This window comes from Microcaecilia unicolor, chromosome 2, assembly GCF_901765095.1.
Source record: "Microcaecilia unicolor chromosome 2, aMicUni1.1, whole genome shotgun sequence".
Classification (NCBI taxonomy): domain Eukaryota; kingdom Metazoa; phylum Chordata; class Amphibia; order Gymnophiona; family Siphonopidae; genus Microcaecilia; species Microcaecilia unicolor.
Genome location: NC_044032.1, coordinates 281799529 through 281817151, shown reverse-complemented (window position 1 = coordinate 281817151; position 17623 = coordinate 281799529). Strand labels below are relative to the sequence as shown.

The 17623-nt window shown below is 39.0% G+C and overlaps 1 protein-coding gene across 5 annotated transcripts in view; it reads left to right on the top strand.

The window, feature by feature from the left end:
• HACD4 (3-hydroxyacyl-CoA dehydratase 4) overlaps positions 1 to 17377 on the top strand; it is a 111576-nt gene extending 94199 nt beyond the window's left edge. For all 5 annotated transcript variants that reach the window (XM_030194213.1, XM_030194216.1, XM_030194218.1 and 2 more), the window contains 4 exons: positions 5177 to 5289; positions 8059 to 8165; positions 13824 to 13955; positions 16564 to 17377. In XM_030194213.1, coding sequence (XP_030050073.1) covers positions 5177 to 5289; positions 8059 to 8165; positions 13824 to 13955; positions 16564 to 16640 — 429 coding nt within the window. In that variant the 3' untranslated portion in view covers positions 16641 to 17377. The remainder of the gene's footprint in view (positions 1 to 5176; positions 5290 to 8058; positions 8166 to 13823; positions 13956 to 16563) is intronic.
• The last annotated feature ends 246 nt before the right edge of the window (positions 17378 to 17623 follow it).

Below are 17623 nucleotides of genomic sequence, written 5' to 3'. Positions count from 1 at the left end.
GTTGGATGCGTAGTAGGTTTTGTATTTGAGGCCTTTGCAATTGGGAAGATGAAGATTGAGATATGTTTGAGAAGATTTGGACCCGTTCCTGGCTGGTAGGTCGATCAAGTCGGCCATGTAGCTTGGAGATTCGCCATGGAGGATCTTGTGGATCATTGTGTGGGCTTTGAAGTTTATGCATTCTTTGATAGGGAGCCAGTGAAGTTTTTCCCGTAGTGGTGTTGCACTTTCAAATCGTGATCTGCCAAAAATGAGTCTGGCTGCTGTGTTTTGGGCGGTTTGGAGTTTTTTTCATGATTTGGGCTTTGCAACCGATGAAGATGCTGTTGCAGTAGTCGGCATGGGTGAGTACTGTGGATTGTACTAGATTGTGGAAAGTTTTCTGTGGGAGGAATGGTTTTACTCTTTTCAGTACCCACATCATGTTGAACAGCTTTGCCACTAGTTGAACAGTGCAAGCCCTGCCTTCTTGGTGACATCATCGGCATCCCCACGTAACATCTCTGAATAGTATTTCAGCAAGCCTTTTCTGAGGCATGCTGCCTCAGGTGCACCACTGAAGGGGCATGCCTAAGAGGCATTTGGGGATATAAGAAGGGTCATGGACTGAAGTTTGGAAGAACAACTTTGATAATTGAGGAGGAAAATGCCCTGGTTATTACTGTTATTATAATATTATGTGGGGTTGGTAGGGGATCGAAGGTCAGATGAAATAGGTGTTGTGAGGGACTTGGCAATTCCTACAGTACAACGTGGAATTTGGAATTTGTGGTGTATAGCTATGAGAAATGTTAATAATTTAGTTGATTGTTTAGCTTTAAATCTACAAGTCCTAGAAGTGATTATGGGTAATAGATCCCATAAGAAGAGGATGAAATTAGAAGATAGGCACAGGTACTTAGTTTATCCTTTAAGAAGTAATTTAATACTTAATTGAAGAGGATTATGAATCAATTTAATGCTTGTATTTTAATGTGAGGTCTGTATATAATAAGGCTTTTTTAATTAGAGATATGATCAGTGATAGGCTTTTATAACAGAAACATGATTACCAGATCATAATTCACCACGTTTTAGAAATATGCCCGTCAGGCTATAAAATATTGCATTGTCCTAGAAAGGATAGGAAAGGAGGAGGGTTGGCTATTATATATAAAGATTTTTCATACTTAGAATGTTAGAAAAAATTAGTTGAACCAGGATTGGAAGTAATGATTTGCCAACTCTTTCCCTTCTTTTTAAAAAGGATGATTTACGAATAATATTAATTTATAGACCTTCATGGAGAAACACGTTTTGATATTATTGCCCATTAAGCTATTGCATTAGATATGCAAGCACTAAATGCTAGAGATGCCCATATGTTCCTATGGGTGTGTCTAGCGTTTAGCATGCTAATCATTAGTGCAAATTAAAAATGCTAGCACACCTTTGTAAAAGACCCCCTTATAGAATCCAAATGATTCAACCGTTAAAACTTCTTTTTAGATTATTCGAGGCAGTTTGATTTAAAGTTGAATTGAGATAAGGCTACATATAAAGAGGGTCATGTTTTGGATTTTTTTTAGCTTATACTAATAGAAGAGGAGGAATAGGTTTAGTGGATCATCAGAAGTGAGAGTCTGTAGTTTGGACAGATCACTGTTTGTTAGACTTTTACTTAAGACCCTTTAGGAGTATTAAGCAAAAGTTTGTAATTGCAACTAGTAAAATTCTATTCTATTCTGGCTTTTCTATCCCCCTAATTTCCCTTAATGAATCATAGTGGGTTACAGCGGATACTCAGTACACAGACAAGTATCATATATCAAAATATTTCTTAAATAAAAAAGTTTTTAAAAACTTCCTAAACAAATAATCCAAAATATCCCGAAGTTGAGTACAGATAGAGTTCCATAATAAAACGTCTTTGTCAAATCGTATTTATTGAAGGAAGGGCTAAATTTGAAGAATAATGTCTATAAGTAGGTCGAGTTAATGATGAATACGGAACTGAAGTAATATGGTCGGAATGGGCTACAACCAGACCTCTTAAAGTCCACTCTTGCAGCAATAGGCAGCCAATGAAGATCCCTAAACAGTGGTGTTACATGTTCAAATTTCTTACAACCAAAAATCAATCTTGCAGCACAATTCTACAATAATTGGTCTTTTAAAAAGAACCTGCTTAATGCCAGCATACAAAGAACTACAATAGCCCAATTGTGGCAAAATTATGGCCTGTACTAGCAGTCTAAATTGTGCGGAAAGAAAGAAAATCTTATGGCTATGAACTGTCATAGTTTGGTAAACACCCTTTTACACAAATTATCAACTTGGTGTTTGATAGATAGTTTGTGTATCCAAAATAAAGCCTAATACACTAGACGATGCTGGGGTCTTTTGGCAAAAGGTGGAGAGAGCATTGGATTTACTAAAATGTCAGCCTGATCAACAATTACGGAATTGGAATAAGGCGGTGATTTCCACTTTGGATGACTTAGCACCAGTTAAAACAGGAAGAAGCAGAATCTTTGGTTTACAGAAAGCTTAGCCTTAATTCAAAAGAACTTTAGAAGGCTAGAAAGGACTTGGAGTAAAACTAAAGATCAAGATAGCTACATAAAGCAGTGGCAAGAAATTAAGTTATATATAAAAAAAGCTATTTTGGAGGCACAAAAAGATTATTTTGAACGAATGATAGCTGAAGCCAATAACTCTTCAAAATGTCTTTTTCAGATAGTTAAATCATTAATGTCTACAGATAAGGTTCAAATGATTTCATCAGAGATGCAGCCTAGTGCAGAACTGGCAATATTTTTCAGACCACAATTGATAAGGCTTTTTGTAATTAACCAACGTCTTCAGTTGTTTGTGCAGATGGAAGAGAATAGTGATAAGCTTCCATATGGAGATCGGTACTAGAATCAGTTTTCTATGGTGATGGTAGACACTATAGATCCTTATTTGAAGAGGTTGTCAAAGAAATCAAGCTTTTTAGATGTTTGCCCTTCTTATTTATTGAAATGTGTGCCTTTGAATGTTGTTATCTGGATAATGGGGTTGGTAAACACTGTTTTAGGTAATGGGATTTACCCCTCAAATTCAGCTCAAATCTTGTTAACACCAATTCCAAAGTCAATAGGGGCAGATCTGCCTAAAGCTGAGAATTTTAGACTGGTTGCAAGCATTCCGTGGCTAGTAAAGCTTTTAGAATTTGTAGCACAAATACAATTTAAGGATTTTATATCGAGGTTTGAGATTTTACACATTTCACATCATGGTTTTAGATCATTTCAAAGCATGGAAATGTTATTGTTAGAGTTGAAAACAGAAAAAGTTGTCCTTAAGTAGAGGGAAAAAAATGATTTTGTTGCAATTTGACATCTTGGCGGCTTTCGATGCAGTTGATCAAGGGCAGCTGTTGGGTAGATTGAGTGAGTTAGGAGTTGAGGGAATGGTTCTGAGTTGGTTTGGGGAATTTTTGCAGAAGAGATCATATAGGGAAGGATTGGAGTAACCGTTTGTGGAGTTCTACAAGTTTCCCCTCTCTCGCCATCTCTGTTTAATATCTATTTGATAAGATGGGAGATGCTTTGTCAACATTAGAAGTTTTGTTTTCTCATATGCCGATGACATTTTCTTTGTTGTGTGCAGCACTGGAGAAATATGAAGATACTATGGTCTTGTTAAACGAGGTAATTGTTAAGACCGATTGTTGGGCAAAGAATAATTTTAAAAATTAAAGTAATGTGGTTTGGAACATATGAGTTATTGCCTACAAAACATCTGGACAGAGGAGAAGTGTTAATTGGCGATCACTGTAAGGTATTTGGGGTCATTCTGGACTCGAAGTTGTCAATTGAATTACAAGTAAAAGCGTTGATAAAAATTTTTTTTTAAAGGTTAAGGCAACTAAGATCAATACGTTGTTTTGCATCCTCATGTTTCAGATGTGTGAAACAGGCTATCTTAACTTCCTTATTATATGGAAGTTGATCAGCAAGCTGCAATTTTTGAATATAGCAGCAAGACTGATTCTTGGGCTAGGTAGGTATGACGGGCTTGCCTCATTCTTGCAAAAATTGCATTGACTCTCTATTGTTGGGTAAAATTTAAACTGGCTTGCTTGAGTTTTACATTTTATATGGTGATATTCCCATTTTGCACATGCCTGGGAAGGTGAGGGGATAGTTGGAGGATTTCCTTTGGGGGGTGGTCACTCATTCCTCAGGGATGATTTTAACTCTGTTCTTGTATTGTCTCTGTTTGTCTTTTCAAAGTCCTCCATAGCCTACTTGAATCCACCATCGTGGGTAGGGGAAGGTTCATATTGTTAAAAGTTTGATGACAGCCTTTATACTTTTTGTATTGTCTGATAATTGATTCTTTGTACATCCATATTGTTTGCTATGTTGTTTTTGCTTGGTCATCAATAAAAATGTTGCAACATATGGTGATAATTCCAGTCATTCAGTTCATTATTTGGATATTCCATTATTTTTCAGCTCAGCAGGTATTGTTTAAAATTAAATTATCCATCCAAAAGGAAGGTACAGTGTAAATCTTTTTTTAGAGTCTTCCTACTTGTATCAAGGAGTGAAGTTTGGAACTCATTGCGCCTTTGAGTATTTGGCAAATTCAGATGTATCTCGCCTTCCAAAAGGCTCTAAAGACTTACCTGTTTAAGGAAACATTTGAGCAAGATTGTCCATAGTAAATAGATGTATAGATTTTTTTTTATATAAGATGACAAAATATTGTTATTCTCCTAATATGTATGATCTATATTAATGTGATCCACTTAGAATTTAATTGGAATGTAGCAGAATACAAGAACTACATAGCGTAGCATAAACCACTTTGATTGTAGTCACAGAAAGGTGATATATCAAATTCCACCCCCTTTCCCTTTTTATGTTGCTTAGTTCACCAATAAAGAGATTATTAAAAAAATATTATTTGCTTTTGACAAAATTATTTCCTGGCTATTGACATCACAGAAATTACTTAACCCGCCAATCTCCAGGATCTTTACCCCGTTTTTATTTGTATTGGTTCTTTGAGGATTTACAATGGGATATTATACTGTGCTGCAGGTTTGGATAGAAATGTATTTATTTGCCACTGCGGGTTGCCAATCAAGTGGAAGATGGCACTGCAGTTGCTGAAGTGTTTCCTATATTTTGCCTTTCAGGTTACAGAGAGACTGGTGATTTTGTTTGTAGTGATTTCCAGTCAAGAGGAAGTGCAAGGAAAACCCATTGTGTGTGTTGTGTTCTTCCTTTGGAACCTGTGGGACGTAATTAGGTGAGAAACTCAACCTAAACAACTATTTTATTATACCAGAAGTACACCACAGCAGGGAATTTTTTAAGACAAGGTCAGTGAGAACACATTTGGACCTTTTCGATAGTCAAACAAAGATATAGCCAGCATCAGCAAGACTATCAGCTGACCAAATCTGGACAGCCAGTGCAAATGTGTGATATCGGCCAGTGAATCTTCTCAGGAGTAGCCCCCACACTCTGGAATTTACTCCCTGAGAGACTACATATAACTCGAGACTACCTCTACTTTAGGAAGCAGGTGAAAGCCTGGCTGTTCTCCCAAGCCTTTAATACATAGGGTGACTGACTATACACTCACTCCGTACCAGGACTAGCTTGCAACACACACTGTAACTTAGATCAGTTCCTTATATCTTGTTTAACTGTAAAAAGAACTTGCCTCAAGTTTAGCCACCCATTTATCCCAACTGACTCTGTACCATGTATCTTGTATCCTCATCCTTCTCGATCTATCTGCTGCTTTTGACACTGTTGATCACAGACTACTCCTTGATAAGCTGTCCTCACTTGGATTTCAGGGCTCTGTTCTTTCCTGGTTTTCTTCTTATCTCTCCCAGCGTACCTGTAGTGTATACTCTAGTGGATCCTCCTCTACTTCTATCCCACTGTCAGTTGGTGTACCTCAAGGATCTGTCCTGGGACCTCTTCTTTTCTCCATCTATACTTCTTCCCTTGGTACTCTGATCTCATCCCATGATTTTCACTATCATCTTTACGCTGATGACTCCTAGATCTACCTCTCCACACCAGAAATCTCAGCTGAAATCCAGGCCAAAGTATCAGCCTGCCTGTCTGACATTGCTGCCTGGATGTCTCAGCGCCATCTGAAACTAAACATGACCAAGACTGAGCTTCTTATCTTTCCCCCTAAACCAACCTCTTCTCCTCCCCCATTCTCTATTTCTGTGGATAACACTCTCATCCTTCCTGTCTCATCAGCTCGTAACCTTGGGGTCATCTTCGACTCCTCCCTCTCCTTTTCTGCACATATTCAACACGTATTCAACAGACTGCTAAAACCTGTCGTTTCTTTCTCAATAATATCAGCAAAATTCGCCCTTTCCTTTCTGAGCACACTACTAGAACCCTCATCCACACTCTTATCACTTCTCGCTTAGACTATTGCAACTTGCTTCTCACAGGTCTCCCACTTAGCCATCTCTCTCCTCTTCAATCTGTTCAAAATTCTGCTGCACGACTAATATTCCACCAGTGTCATTATGCTCATATTAGCCCTCTCCTCAAGTCACTTCACTGGCTTCCTATCCGTTTCCGCATACAGTTCAAACGCCTCTTATTGACCTATAAGTGCATTCACTCTGCAGCTCCTCAGTACCTCTCCACTCTCATCTCTCCCTACATTCCTCCCCGGGAACTCCATTCACTGGGTAAATCTCTCTTATCTGCACCCTTCTCCTCCACTGCTAACTCCAGACTCCGTTCCTTTTATCTTGCTGCACCATATGCCTGGAATAGACTTCCTGAGCTGGTACGTCAAGCTCCATCTCTGGCCATCTTCAAATCTAAGCTAAAAGCCCATCTTTTTGATGCTGCTTTTAACTCCTAACCCTTATTCACTTGTTCAGAACCCTTATTTTATCATCCTCACTTTACAATTCCCTTCTCTCTTGTTTGTCCTGTCTGTCCTAATTAGATTGCAAGCTCTGTCGAGCAGGGACTCAAGTGTACAGTGCTGCGTACGTCTAGTAGCGCTTTAGAAATGATATGTAGTAGTAGTAGTCTCCATCTATATATCTGAACTTGGCCCCTCACCCATAGGAGCACCCCCAATATTGATAAAATGCCTTGTATGTGTCCAGGGAGGGGTTATTTCCACTGGGGTTAGCACCCCCAATAATGTAAAAAAGGTGGCTCCTATGCCCTCACCTATATGGCAAACTGTATTGTAGAAAGCATTGATATTATACCTATGTTATTTGAATGCTCTAATGTGTGCTTATTAGATATTTCATTAGTATTATGCTGTCATTGTATTATATCTCTGTTATTTGAATTTCAGTGCTGTCAAATGTGTATATTTTTGATCCTATTTCATGGTAGTCCTGTTATTAGGTTTCAATATGCTGTTTTCAAGTTTACCTTATTTATTGTATTTATGTTTATACTTGGTCATTTTACTATTGTTATAGTGTTAATAAAATTGTAAGTTTTATGTTAAGCTATACCAGTTGTACACCGCCTTAAGTGAATCTCTTCATAAAGGCAGTTAATAAATCCCAATAAATTAAATAAAAGTAAAATGTGGCTTTGTGATGAACATGTTAATGAACAAGCTTGTTTTCAAACATATGCTTCATATTCTGGACCCATTAAATTTGTTCTACAAAGTATGACATCTTTAAAACATATCACAGTGGGACTCATTTACTAACAGTTAACCCTGAACTGTCTACCGCATGGCTCATTGGATTCTTATGGACAGTGCAGCAGATAGAGTGTGCTAACCATTAGTAAATGATCCCCAGTATGTCAAAACAAAAAGGTTTCCTTAAAGTGCATTATTAAGATGCACAGGATCAGGATTTTAAAACATAATTACAATATGGATCACTTAAAATATCCATGTGTTTATCTTAGGGTCCTCTTCCAGTCTTAGTCTCAGGTCGTTGGCGGTCTTCACTCATGCCAGTATACTTTTATTTCTACAATTTATTTTAACTTTTAACAGAGAATTCCAGTATCCACCTTTTCCCTCCTCTCTGTGCAGATACACATATGACATGTTATTAGTGACAGGAACAAAATTCCCCAGTCTGACATGGATCAACCAAACGTTCTGGATGCTTGTAATTCCTCTGTCAGTTCTAGCTGAAGGTAAGCAGGAAGGACATCTTATTGAAACACTTAAAGGCAATCCCTTATGTGGTAGGCTGACCCCCTAATGGTGCATTGTGACACTGCTAGGGGTCAGGCACCAACAAGATAATAGTGAGAGGAGTAGGATGCCAATGGACACCATGCTAGACCAACTAAGTATTACTGGTCCCAGGGGAGGTGGGAGAGTGACAGCACAGAAGGTTCTCTAGTTAAGGTGCACCCTTGAGGTTGTGCACACATAGCCTCAGGAGTAGGGTGGCTGTTGGGCTCACTTGAACCATGAGTCCTCTAAGATGAAGTGCAGAACTTCACCTCAAAGAGCCCTACTGCTCCAGTGTAGGATCTTTTCCTTCACCCTTGAGCTGAAGTGTAGATTCTGCACTAACCTCGTAATTCTATAAAAGTCACCAATAACTGTGCACATAAACTTGGACGCACACCCAATTTATGCATGCAATTTAATTGAGAGCTAATTAGCACCAATTGGCACTAATTATATTTAATTAGCACTTGTGCACCAAAAATGTATGCATGATCTGAAAAAGGGGGTGTAGAAATGGGATGGTGACGGGGACATCCCTAAAATTAACACATGTTATAGAATAATGAGGATACGTACCTATATTTGCACCACATTTCAGTTAGTGCAAATGGCCATACCTAAAGTTAGGCGTGATTCCTGGGCTTAAGCGCTATTCTCTAAACTGCACCTAATTTTAAGCGTGTCTTATATAATAGTGCTTTTTCGGTGCTGATTTCTTTTTGGCACCATATATAGAATCTAGCCCTAAAGGGGAAGTAAATATCCATGTCAAAATTTAGCAAGAGTTTTTACATCAGGAGTAATTTCTGATTTGGCAGGTTTGCATGCAAACTGTCCTTTTGTGCAATAGTTATACTGTGGACTTTTCTGTACTAAAACATGTACTGTCTCAGGAGTAAGATTAATGCAGAAACATGGAAAATAAACTGCTGTGCCAAAAGATAGGTGCAGCTTGTTACATAGGCCTTTCAGAGAGTTCCCAGATATATGTGCTACTTTTTAAAGAGGAATCAGGAGTTAAGAAGTCAGAGTGCTAATAAATAAGGTTATTTGGCAACCTGACTCCAAGCAGTAAGACTGAATGAGCATTGATAGGGGTCAGGTGGCACCATATTTACAGTGGTAGCTGCAGGCGCAGAAAAGAATGGGGATCGCTCCTGATACCAACATCTTTCAGAACCATCAGGTAAATAATGGTCCCAGGAAGGGTGGGGCTGGCCCTCAATTTTTGGGTGTCTTAAGGGGCAGGGCTTTAACACGGGGACTTCTGAAACATGCATACCCTTGGATGGGAAGAGGTAAGGAAGTGCTGGGCCACCATAGGAGAGCTGAAAATTTTTTATTTGGGTCATGCCACTGTTGAACAAAATTGGCCCTTTTTTTCCCCAATAAACTCTAAAGAAGTAACCAGAGAGGTGTAATTTTTAAGCCTTTTCTGCATGCTCATTTTGGCTTTAGAGGAGTAGCCTAATGGTTAGTGCAGCGGACTTTGATACTGGCGATCTGGATACTATTCCCACTACAGCTCCTTGTGACCTTGGGCAAGTCACTTAACCCTCCATTGCCCAGGTACAAAAACTTAGATTGTGAGCCATCTAGCAACAGAGAAAGTACCTGCATGCAATGTGTATAGTGCTGCGTACATCTAGTAGTGCTATAGAAATGATTAGTAGTGCTTTGTATGACTTTGCATTGCAGCAGCTCATTAATGCCAAATTTAAATGGACTTTGGATGACAAATTACTACTACAAAGGGGTCCTTTCATTATGGTGCGATAAACACTAGCATGCACCTACCACACCATAAAATGGCTTACCATGGGATGCATCCTGAATTTTCAAATCTGCATGTGCAAACTGCGCGCTAAAAAGTATTAATTGCAGAAGGGGTGCATCTGGGGCGGAAAGTAGGCGTTTCTGCGCTAATCAGCACATCTACCATGTGTTAACTGATTGGCTGAGGATTAGTGAGTGAGCCCTTACTGCCTACACACACTAATATTTTAATGGCCACATATTAATGGCAAAATTAGTGCATGGCCATTAAAATAAATTAGAAAAACTGACCATTTTCCAGCTGTGGTAAAAATAGCCTTTGTGATGCTGCTTTTAACTCCTAACTCTTGTTCAGAACCCTTATTTTATCATCCTGACTTTAATATTCCCTTATCTCTTGTTTGTCATGACCCATAAAAATTTAAAATACAAATGGTAGGGAGGTAGGGATATATAGTGCTATGATGGTCAGGGTATTGGTGCTAAGAGTTATTCACTAGTTCTACAATATACACCCAGTACTAAGCACTATCACAAATACAAAGAAGGATCTTTGATAATCTATAATATAAAGACAATCAGATTAAATTTTAACTGCCAGACCCTCAACCACTCTTCTAATGTTCGGAGATCCCTTCTCATCGTTTCTACTCCCTCCAGGGTATCCACTCTATTGGCTATTTTCATGCCATCCGCAAAAAGGCAAACCTTTCCTTCCAACCCTTCAGCAATATCTCCCCAAAATATATTAAACAGAATAGGCCCCAGCACCAACCCCTGAGGAACTCCACTGCTCACCTTCCTTTCCTCTGAGCGGATTCCATTTACCACCACTCTCTGCCACCTGTCGGTCAACCAGTTCCCAATCCAGTTCACCACTTTCAGTTCTAAGTTCAACCCTTTCAGCTTATTCACGAGTCCTCTGTGGGGGGACTATATCAAAGGCTTTGCTGAAATCCAAGTAGATTACATCTAGCAAACGTCCTTCATCCAGTTCTTTGGTCACCCATTCAAAGAAGTTAATAAGATTTGTTTGGCAGGATTTTCCTTTGGTAAAGCCATGTTGCCTCGGGTCCTGTAACCCATTGGCTTCTAGAAAGTTAACTATACTTTCTTTCAGCAGTGACTCCATTATTTTTCCTACCACCGACGTTAGACTTACCGGTCTGTAGTTTCCCACTTCTTCCCTGTCTCCATTTTTGTGGAGAGTGACCACATCCGCTCGTCTCCAGTCTTGTGGTACCTCTTCCATCTCTAAAGATCTATTAAATAATCTTTAAAAGGTCCTGCCAGGACCTCTCTGAGCTCCCTCAGTATCCTGGGATGCAGCTCATCTGGCCCCATAGCTTTGTCCACCTTCAGATTCTCAAGCTCTTTCTTCCGTCAACGGCAAGGTATCTACTCCATTCCCAGATGTTCCCTCGGCAGCCAATCCCAGTCCTCCTCCAAGATTTTCCTTTGTGAACACCGAAGAGAAATAATTGTTCAGCACGTTCGCTTTATCTTCATCACTCTCTACATAGCCATTCTCATTATCTTTCAGTCTCGCAATTCCATTCCTATATTTTCTCCTTTCTCCAATATAACTGAAAAAGGTCTTGTCACCTCTCTTTACATCTTTAGCCATTTTTCTTCCACTCATGCTTTCGCTAGCCGTATTTCCCTCTTCGCTTCTTTGAGTTTAATCCGATATTCTTTTCCATGATCCTCTCATTGCGTTCTTTTGTATTTCTTGAAGTTATCAATAGAAATCAAACAAAATAAAATATGGAAAAGAAAATAAGATGATACCTTTTTTATTGGACATAACTTAATACATTTCTTGATTAGCTTTCGAAGGTTGCCCTTCTTTGTCAGATCGGAAATAAGCAAATGTGCTAGCTGACAGTGTATATAAGTGAAAACATTCAAGCATTACTATGACTGTCTGACAGGGTGGGTAGGAGGTATGCATGGGGACATCAAAGCATATCATTGATATTCTAACAGGATGGGTGTGGATAGGTGAGGGGTGGGGTGATCAACAGAGAAATACAGCTTTATGGTTTATAATGGGCTAGGAACCCCAGATCCTTGTTAAGTCCTTTCTGTTGGGTGTTAAAATATTCAATCATTCTGACTTCAAAGGTCTTACGTTCTTGTATGGTTTTAAAGTTACCTTTCAGGATTCTCACTGTGAAGTCACTGGTACAGTGTCCTGGTCCTGTAAAATGCTGACCAACAGGGGTGGGAGCCCTACTGGCACCAGTATTGTTCATGTGATGTCTATGAAAATTGAATCTTGTCTTAAGCATCTGGCCTGTTTCTCCAATATAGCATCCTTCGTTACATTTTTTACACTGAATGATATATACCACATTGGAAGATGAGCAAGTGAAAGATTCCTTTATGTTGAATATCTTTCCTTTGTGGATGACTGTGGGGTCCTGTGAAATATTTTGGCATAGTTTGCAACTGGATAAATTACAGGGAAGTGTGCCCTTCTGTTCCTTTTCAGTCTGTGATGGAAGTTTAAGTATTTCTTGAACAAAGCCTCTTTTGCTCTTATTTTTTCAGCTACTTGTTTGGAGAACCGTATAGGCTTCCTACTTCTCTTGTTTACTTTCCTCGCATAAAGATCAGTCGCCATATTTATAGCAGCCTTTAGCTTGGACTACTGTTTTTCCACATCTCCTATGCCTTCCCACGCCAACAGCTCCTTCTTCAGGTATTCCCCCATTTTATCAAAATCAGTACGTCTGAAATCCAGTACTTTTGAGTTTCGTGCATCCGCAATCCACCTGTGCTCTTATATCAAACTATACGGTGTGATGATCACTATTACATAGGTGGGCACCCACCCGGATATTGGAAACACTTCCTCAATTCGTGAGCACTAGATCCAGCATCGACCCTTCCCTCGTGGGTTCCGTCACCATTTGTCTGAACAAGGCACTTTGACAGGCATCCACAATCTCCCTACTTCTTTCTGATTCCGCAGATGAGACGTTTCAATCTATGTCAGACAAATTGAAATCTCCCAACAGTAGCACCTCCCCTTTCATACCAATCTTTTGAATATCTTCTATCAGATCCTTGTCTAACTTCTCCGTTTGTGCAGGAGGTCTGTAGATAACCCCCGTGTGGATACAGGTTCCGTCTTCTCTTTCCAGGATGATCCATAAAGCTTCTTCCTTTCCTCAGGTTCCCCACATTTTAGCCGCTCTGATATTATCTCTCACATACAGTGCCACTCCTCCACCTCTTCAGCCCTCTCTATCCTTCCTAAAAAGATTATAGCCCGGTACGGTCACTGAAACACATTTCCAGAAGTTTTGTGCTATTTTTCACACAGGCTACTTTTGCAAAGTAACTTAACCTTTTAGCACAAGAGGTTCAGAATGACTTGCTTTTTTGACTATAGGGGTCTAGATATATTTCGTATATATTGTATTTATCTATGCAGCATATTTTATATTGACTAAAAGAAAACTTTAATGGATAAAAAAAGATCATTAAACCCATTTATTTTGGGACTGATTTCATAAGAGGTTGTCTATGTGAGGAGTCCTAAAAGGCACCTATTTTATAATGGTAACATGGATGCCTGTGTGCCTTTTATAAAATACACTCCTAGAGCCAACTGTAATAATGCATAACCTACATTACACATAGCCACATTGAGCCTGCAAATAGGTGGGGGGAATGTGGGATACAAATGCAATAAATATATATAAAAGCATTTATAATTTCACTCTTTATGTATAATCTATGCATTTGTTTGAATTTGTAAAGTTAGGGATAGACACTTGTTTATTGCACTCATCAATGTTTCATGCATCTTCTGAAATCTGTAGGTTTTACCATTTATGAATCGCTGCCTTATTTTGAGGCCTTTGGTACTTACTCCATCAAGATGCCTTTCCTATTTGATCTATCAATCTATTTTCCATACATCCTGAAAATATACTTGGTCTTACTTCTTGTGGGTAAGTTTTCCTCTCTAAGATGTTTGGTACAATCAGTTAATATTACAGCAACCTAAAGTACAGTAATAGTCTACTGGCATAGAAATGTAAAGAAACCTACATGCACACTTTCCAGCTATATTCACATATTCCGAGAAAAGTATTTTTCATTCTGCCATACCTGGCAAAACCAAAGAAATGCCTAAAATGATTTGCAACTATACCATACCCTATTCAGAACATATAAAAACAACATGGGACCATGCCTGTGTTTATGTGCTGATGTACTATGCCACTTTGCCAGTGTTTTTCAACATTTTTACAGTTTCTTACAATTTGATCTTACATATTTGTAACAGTCTTTGGGAAAGCATGGCTAAAGTCGTGCATCAATTCTGGACTTTAAAGCTCAACTTGTTTTTTAAAATTACTATTTAAGCTCTCACAGTTTTAACTTCTATCACCTTTTTTTTTTCCACACGAAAGGATGGGGTTTGTACTATTGTATTACAAACTGCTCTTACAGAATTCATTTAAAATCTTATTTTTTGTTTCTGCTGACTTCAGTCATGTTTTCCCAGACATGGTCACATTTATAACTTTTTAAACAATGTAAATTTTACCGAACCATTCTGGAACTCATACAATTTTCAAGAGTACCACTGTGTTTTGGTGAGTGCTGCTTATTGGGAAATCTGGACTTTCTATTGGTTGCAATATTTTGTATTGGACTTTCATAAAAATACTTGAAAAACGATTAAGGTGTCTGTTTACTGAAGTGAGGTAAGTTTTTATACTTACTATGCTTTACCAACCTACCAACCAAAATTAACATGCAGTAAGTAAAAAGACTGTATATCAAGTGTTGGGGGCACATCTAACATGTCTCCTGTAGTTACCACATATTAAGTTTATTTATATTAATGCAGATACATGTAATACCACCTCTAGAGGAGGTGTTAAGTGTACCTATTGTATCTGCACAAGTGACAGCATGCGCTAAGTATCACGTGCGAACTGCACTATGCAGTCCATGTCCAGTCTCTGCCCATACCCTGCCTCATCCCGCACTAAGCAAGGGATTTTTAGCATGCTGTCTTTAGCGGATGGTAACCATTAGCACAGTCTGGTACTAATGATCAGTGAACACTAAATCCTGGGCTAATTGCTTAGTGTACTTTAGCATCCGTGGCCCAGACCACAGAAATCACATCTGTAGAAGACACTATGGGGTCCTTTTACTAAGGTGTGCTAACAGATTTAGCACAAACTAACAGTTAGTGCATGCTGAGAGCCCCTTTTACAAAGGTGTGCTAGCAATTTTAGCATGTGCCTTAAATATGCGTGTGCTAAATGCTAGAGATGTCCATATATTCCTATGGGCACCTCTAGCATTTAGCGGGCTAAAAATGCTAGCGCACCTTTGTAATAGACCTCTTAAATGCTAAGAAGCTCATTTTCTACCTATGGACTTCTTAGCATTTAGCGTATGCTAAATCCATTAGCACAGCTTACTAAACGGACCCTTATGTAGATTACAACTCATATGTTATTAATTCAGGTAATTTTTATTTTATTTCAATAAATGGTATCACAATCTACAAAGAACCTGCTATTTTTAAAAAAAGTGTTAATTACTTGGCACGGTCTAAAAATGCATGGTGAACTCAACTGTATAATGCTGTATTTGACTGGATTATGCAAGAGCACTGCAGTACCCTGCTAGTGTTATCCATTTAGAAAATGGAAAGTGAACCCTTTTGAAGACATGTGTAGTAGCCTGTCAACAATTTAATACCACTCCCCCCCCCCCCCCCCCCCCCCCCCACAAAAAGAAAAACCTTTTAGATTTTCAGTTAGGACATTAATAACTGGATCATGAGATGTTCTTGATGATATAAGAGGCTGTAACACAAGGGTCCTCACAATTCAGTCTTCGAGGTCCACAACCCAGCCTGATTTTCAGGATTTCCTCAATGAATATGTATGAATAAATAAATAGATCCAGTGGACAGCTACTTAATCAGAGCATCTTTCTGTAACCTGAACATGACAAGTACCTGATCTAAATATAAGTACGTAAGTATTGCCATACTGGGAAAGACCAAAGGTCCATCAAGCTCAGCATCCTGTTTCCAACAGTGGCCAAACCAGGTCACAAATACCTGGCAAGATCCCAGGACATCCATCTTTTAGACTTGGATGTCCCTTACCCTTTTGTTATTGGAGTTGGATGTCCATATTTTGGGCCCTCCCTAGTCCCACCTGGACATGCTGCAGTCTTAGAGACTTCTGTATTCTGCCTTTGTAAAATTGAGATTTGGACATCTAAATGCCAGTTTTTAAACGTCCAAAACAAGAGTAGAACTTCTATTAAAAAAAAAAAAAAACCCAACTTAGTGGGTGTATCGTTTTGTGCTATATTTGTAGTAAGTTGCTTGAAAATAGATCTCAAACATATTCATTGGGGAATCCTGAAAACCAGGCTGGGTTGTGATCCTCAAGGACTGGATTTAAGGACCCCACCTTTACTGTTCAGAGTGATCATTAACATAATTGTGAAATGTATAACTGAATATTAATACTTTACTGTATCCATCTAAAATTTACAATTTTATTTTCTATCTAGGTATGTACTTTATATGCAGGCACCTTTACTTGGAAAGAAAAATGTACCAGAAAGCCCATAAAGAGAAGAAAACTTAATGTTATATATATACACAAGTAGTATTGTGGGGACATTCTTGAATATGCTGCTGTGGGCACATGACTGGAATGTGTTTAATTATGACAATGCAAATTAGTGCTCATGTTTTTGTAACTGAACAAACAATACAAAATATTAACCAGTCACAAAACTTAATAATGCACTTCACAACAATGGATCCGCATGTAATCCTCTATTTCTCATGCTCACATACTGAAGGGGCCCTTTTCCTAAGTGGCAGTAAGCACTACTGTGGGATCCGCTCAGGCATCCCATGGAAGTTCAGGGATTGGCATGCACTAAAAAATAGGTTTTATTTTTTAGCATGAGGGCATGTTTGGAGGTTGAGTAGACATGCCCTGCACTAATCGGGTAGTGCGGGTAAATCACTGCACGCTGCCCGATTAGCACGGGGTTGTCAGGTGAGTCCTTTCCGCCTAGTAAATAGGTGGTGGTAAGGGCTCACCTGCTAATTGTGAAATTAGCACGTGGCCATCAGTGAGGAAATAGAAATGGTGGCCATTTTACAGCGGTGCTAAAAGTGGCCTCAGCACACGGGAAAGCCCCATTCTACCGATACCACAGACCACTAGTATAACTTAGTTAAAAAGGGCCCATTAACATATAAAATTTAGCTCTGTGGCCAAAATGCCACTGCAAGAAAACTATTTCATTTAACATGTGGAGTGCAAACCTGTGCTGACTAGTGATTAAAAAAGCAACTCAATAACTACAGGCATGAATGCAGCAAAAAAGTGTCACGTAACTGGCACAGTATACAATTGCTTGCGGGTGTATGTGTGGGTGAAGCATGAGTGGCACATGGGCTTTTCTCTCGCTTATGTGCCCAACTTATAGAATTCTATAAGTTGCATGTAATCCTTGCTGCACTTAGGAGTAGCATTGTTGGTGGCTGGATAAAGTGCCGTTCAGTTCATAGTCAATGGCATAGTTTGCCACGCAACTGATTCAAGCAGTGTTT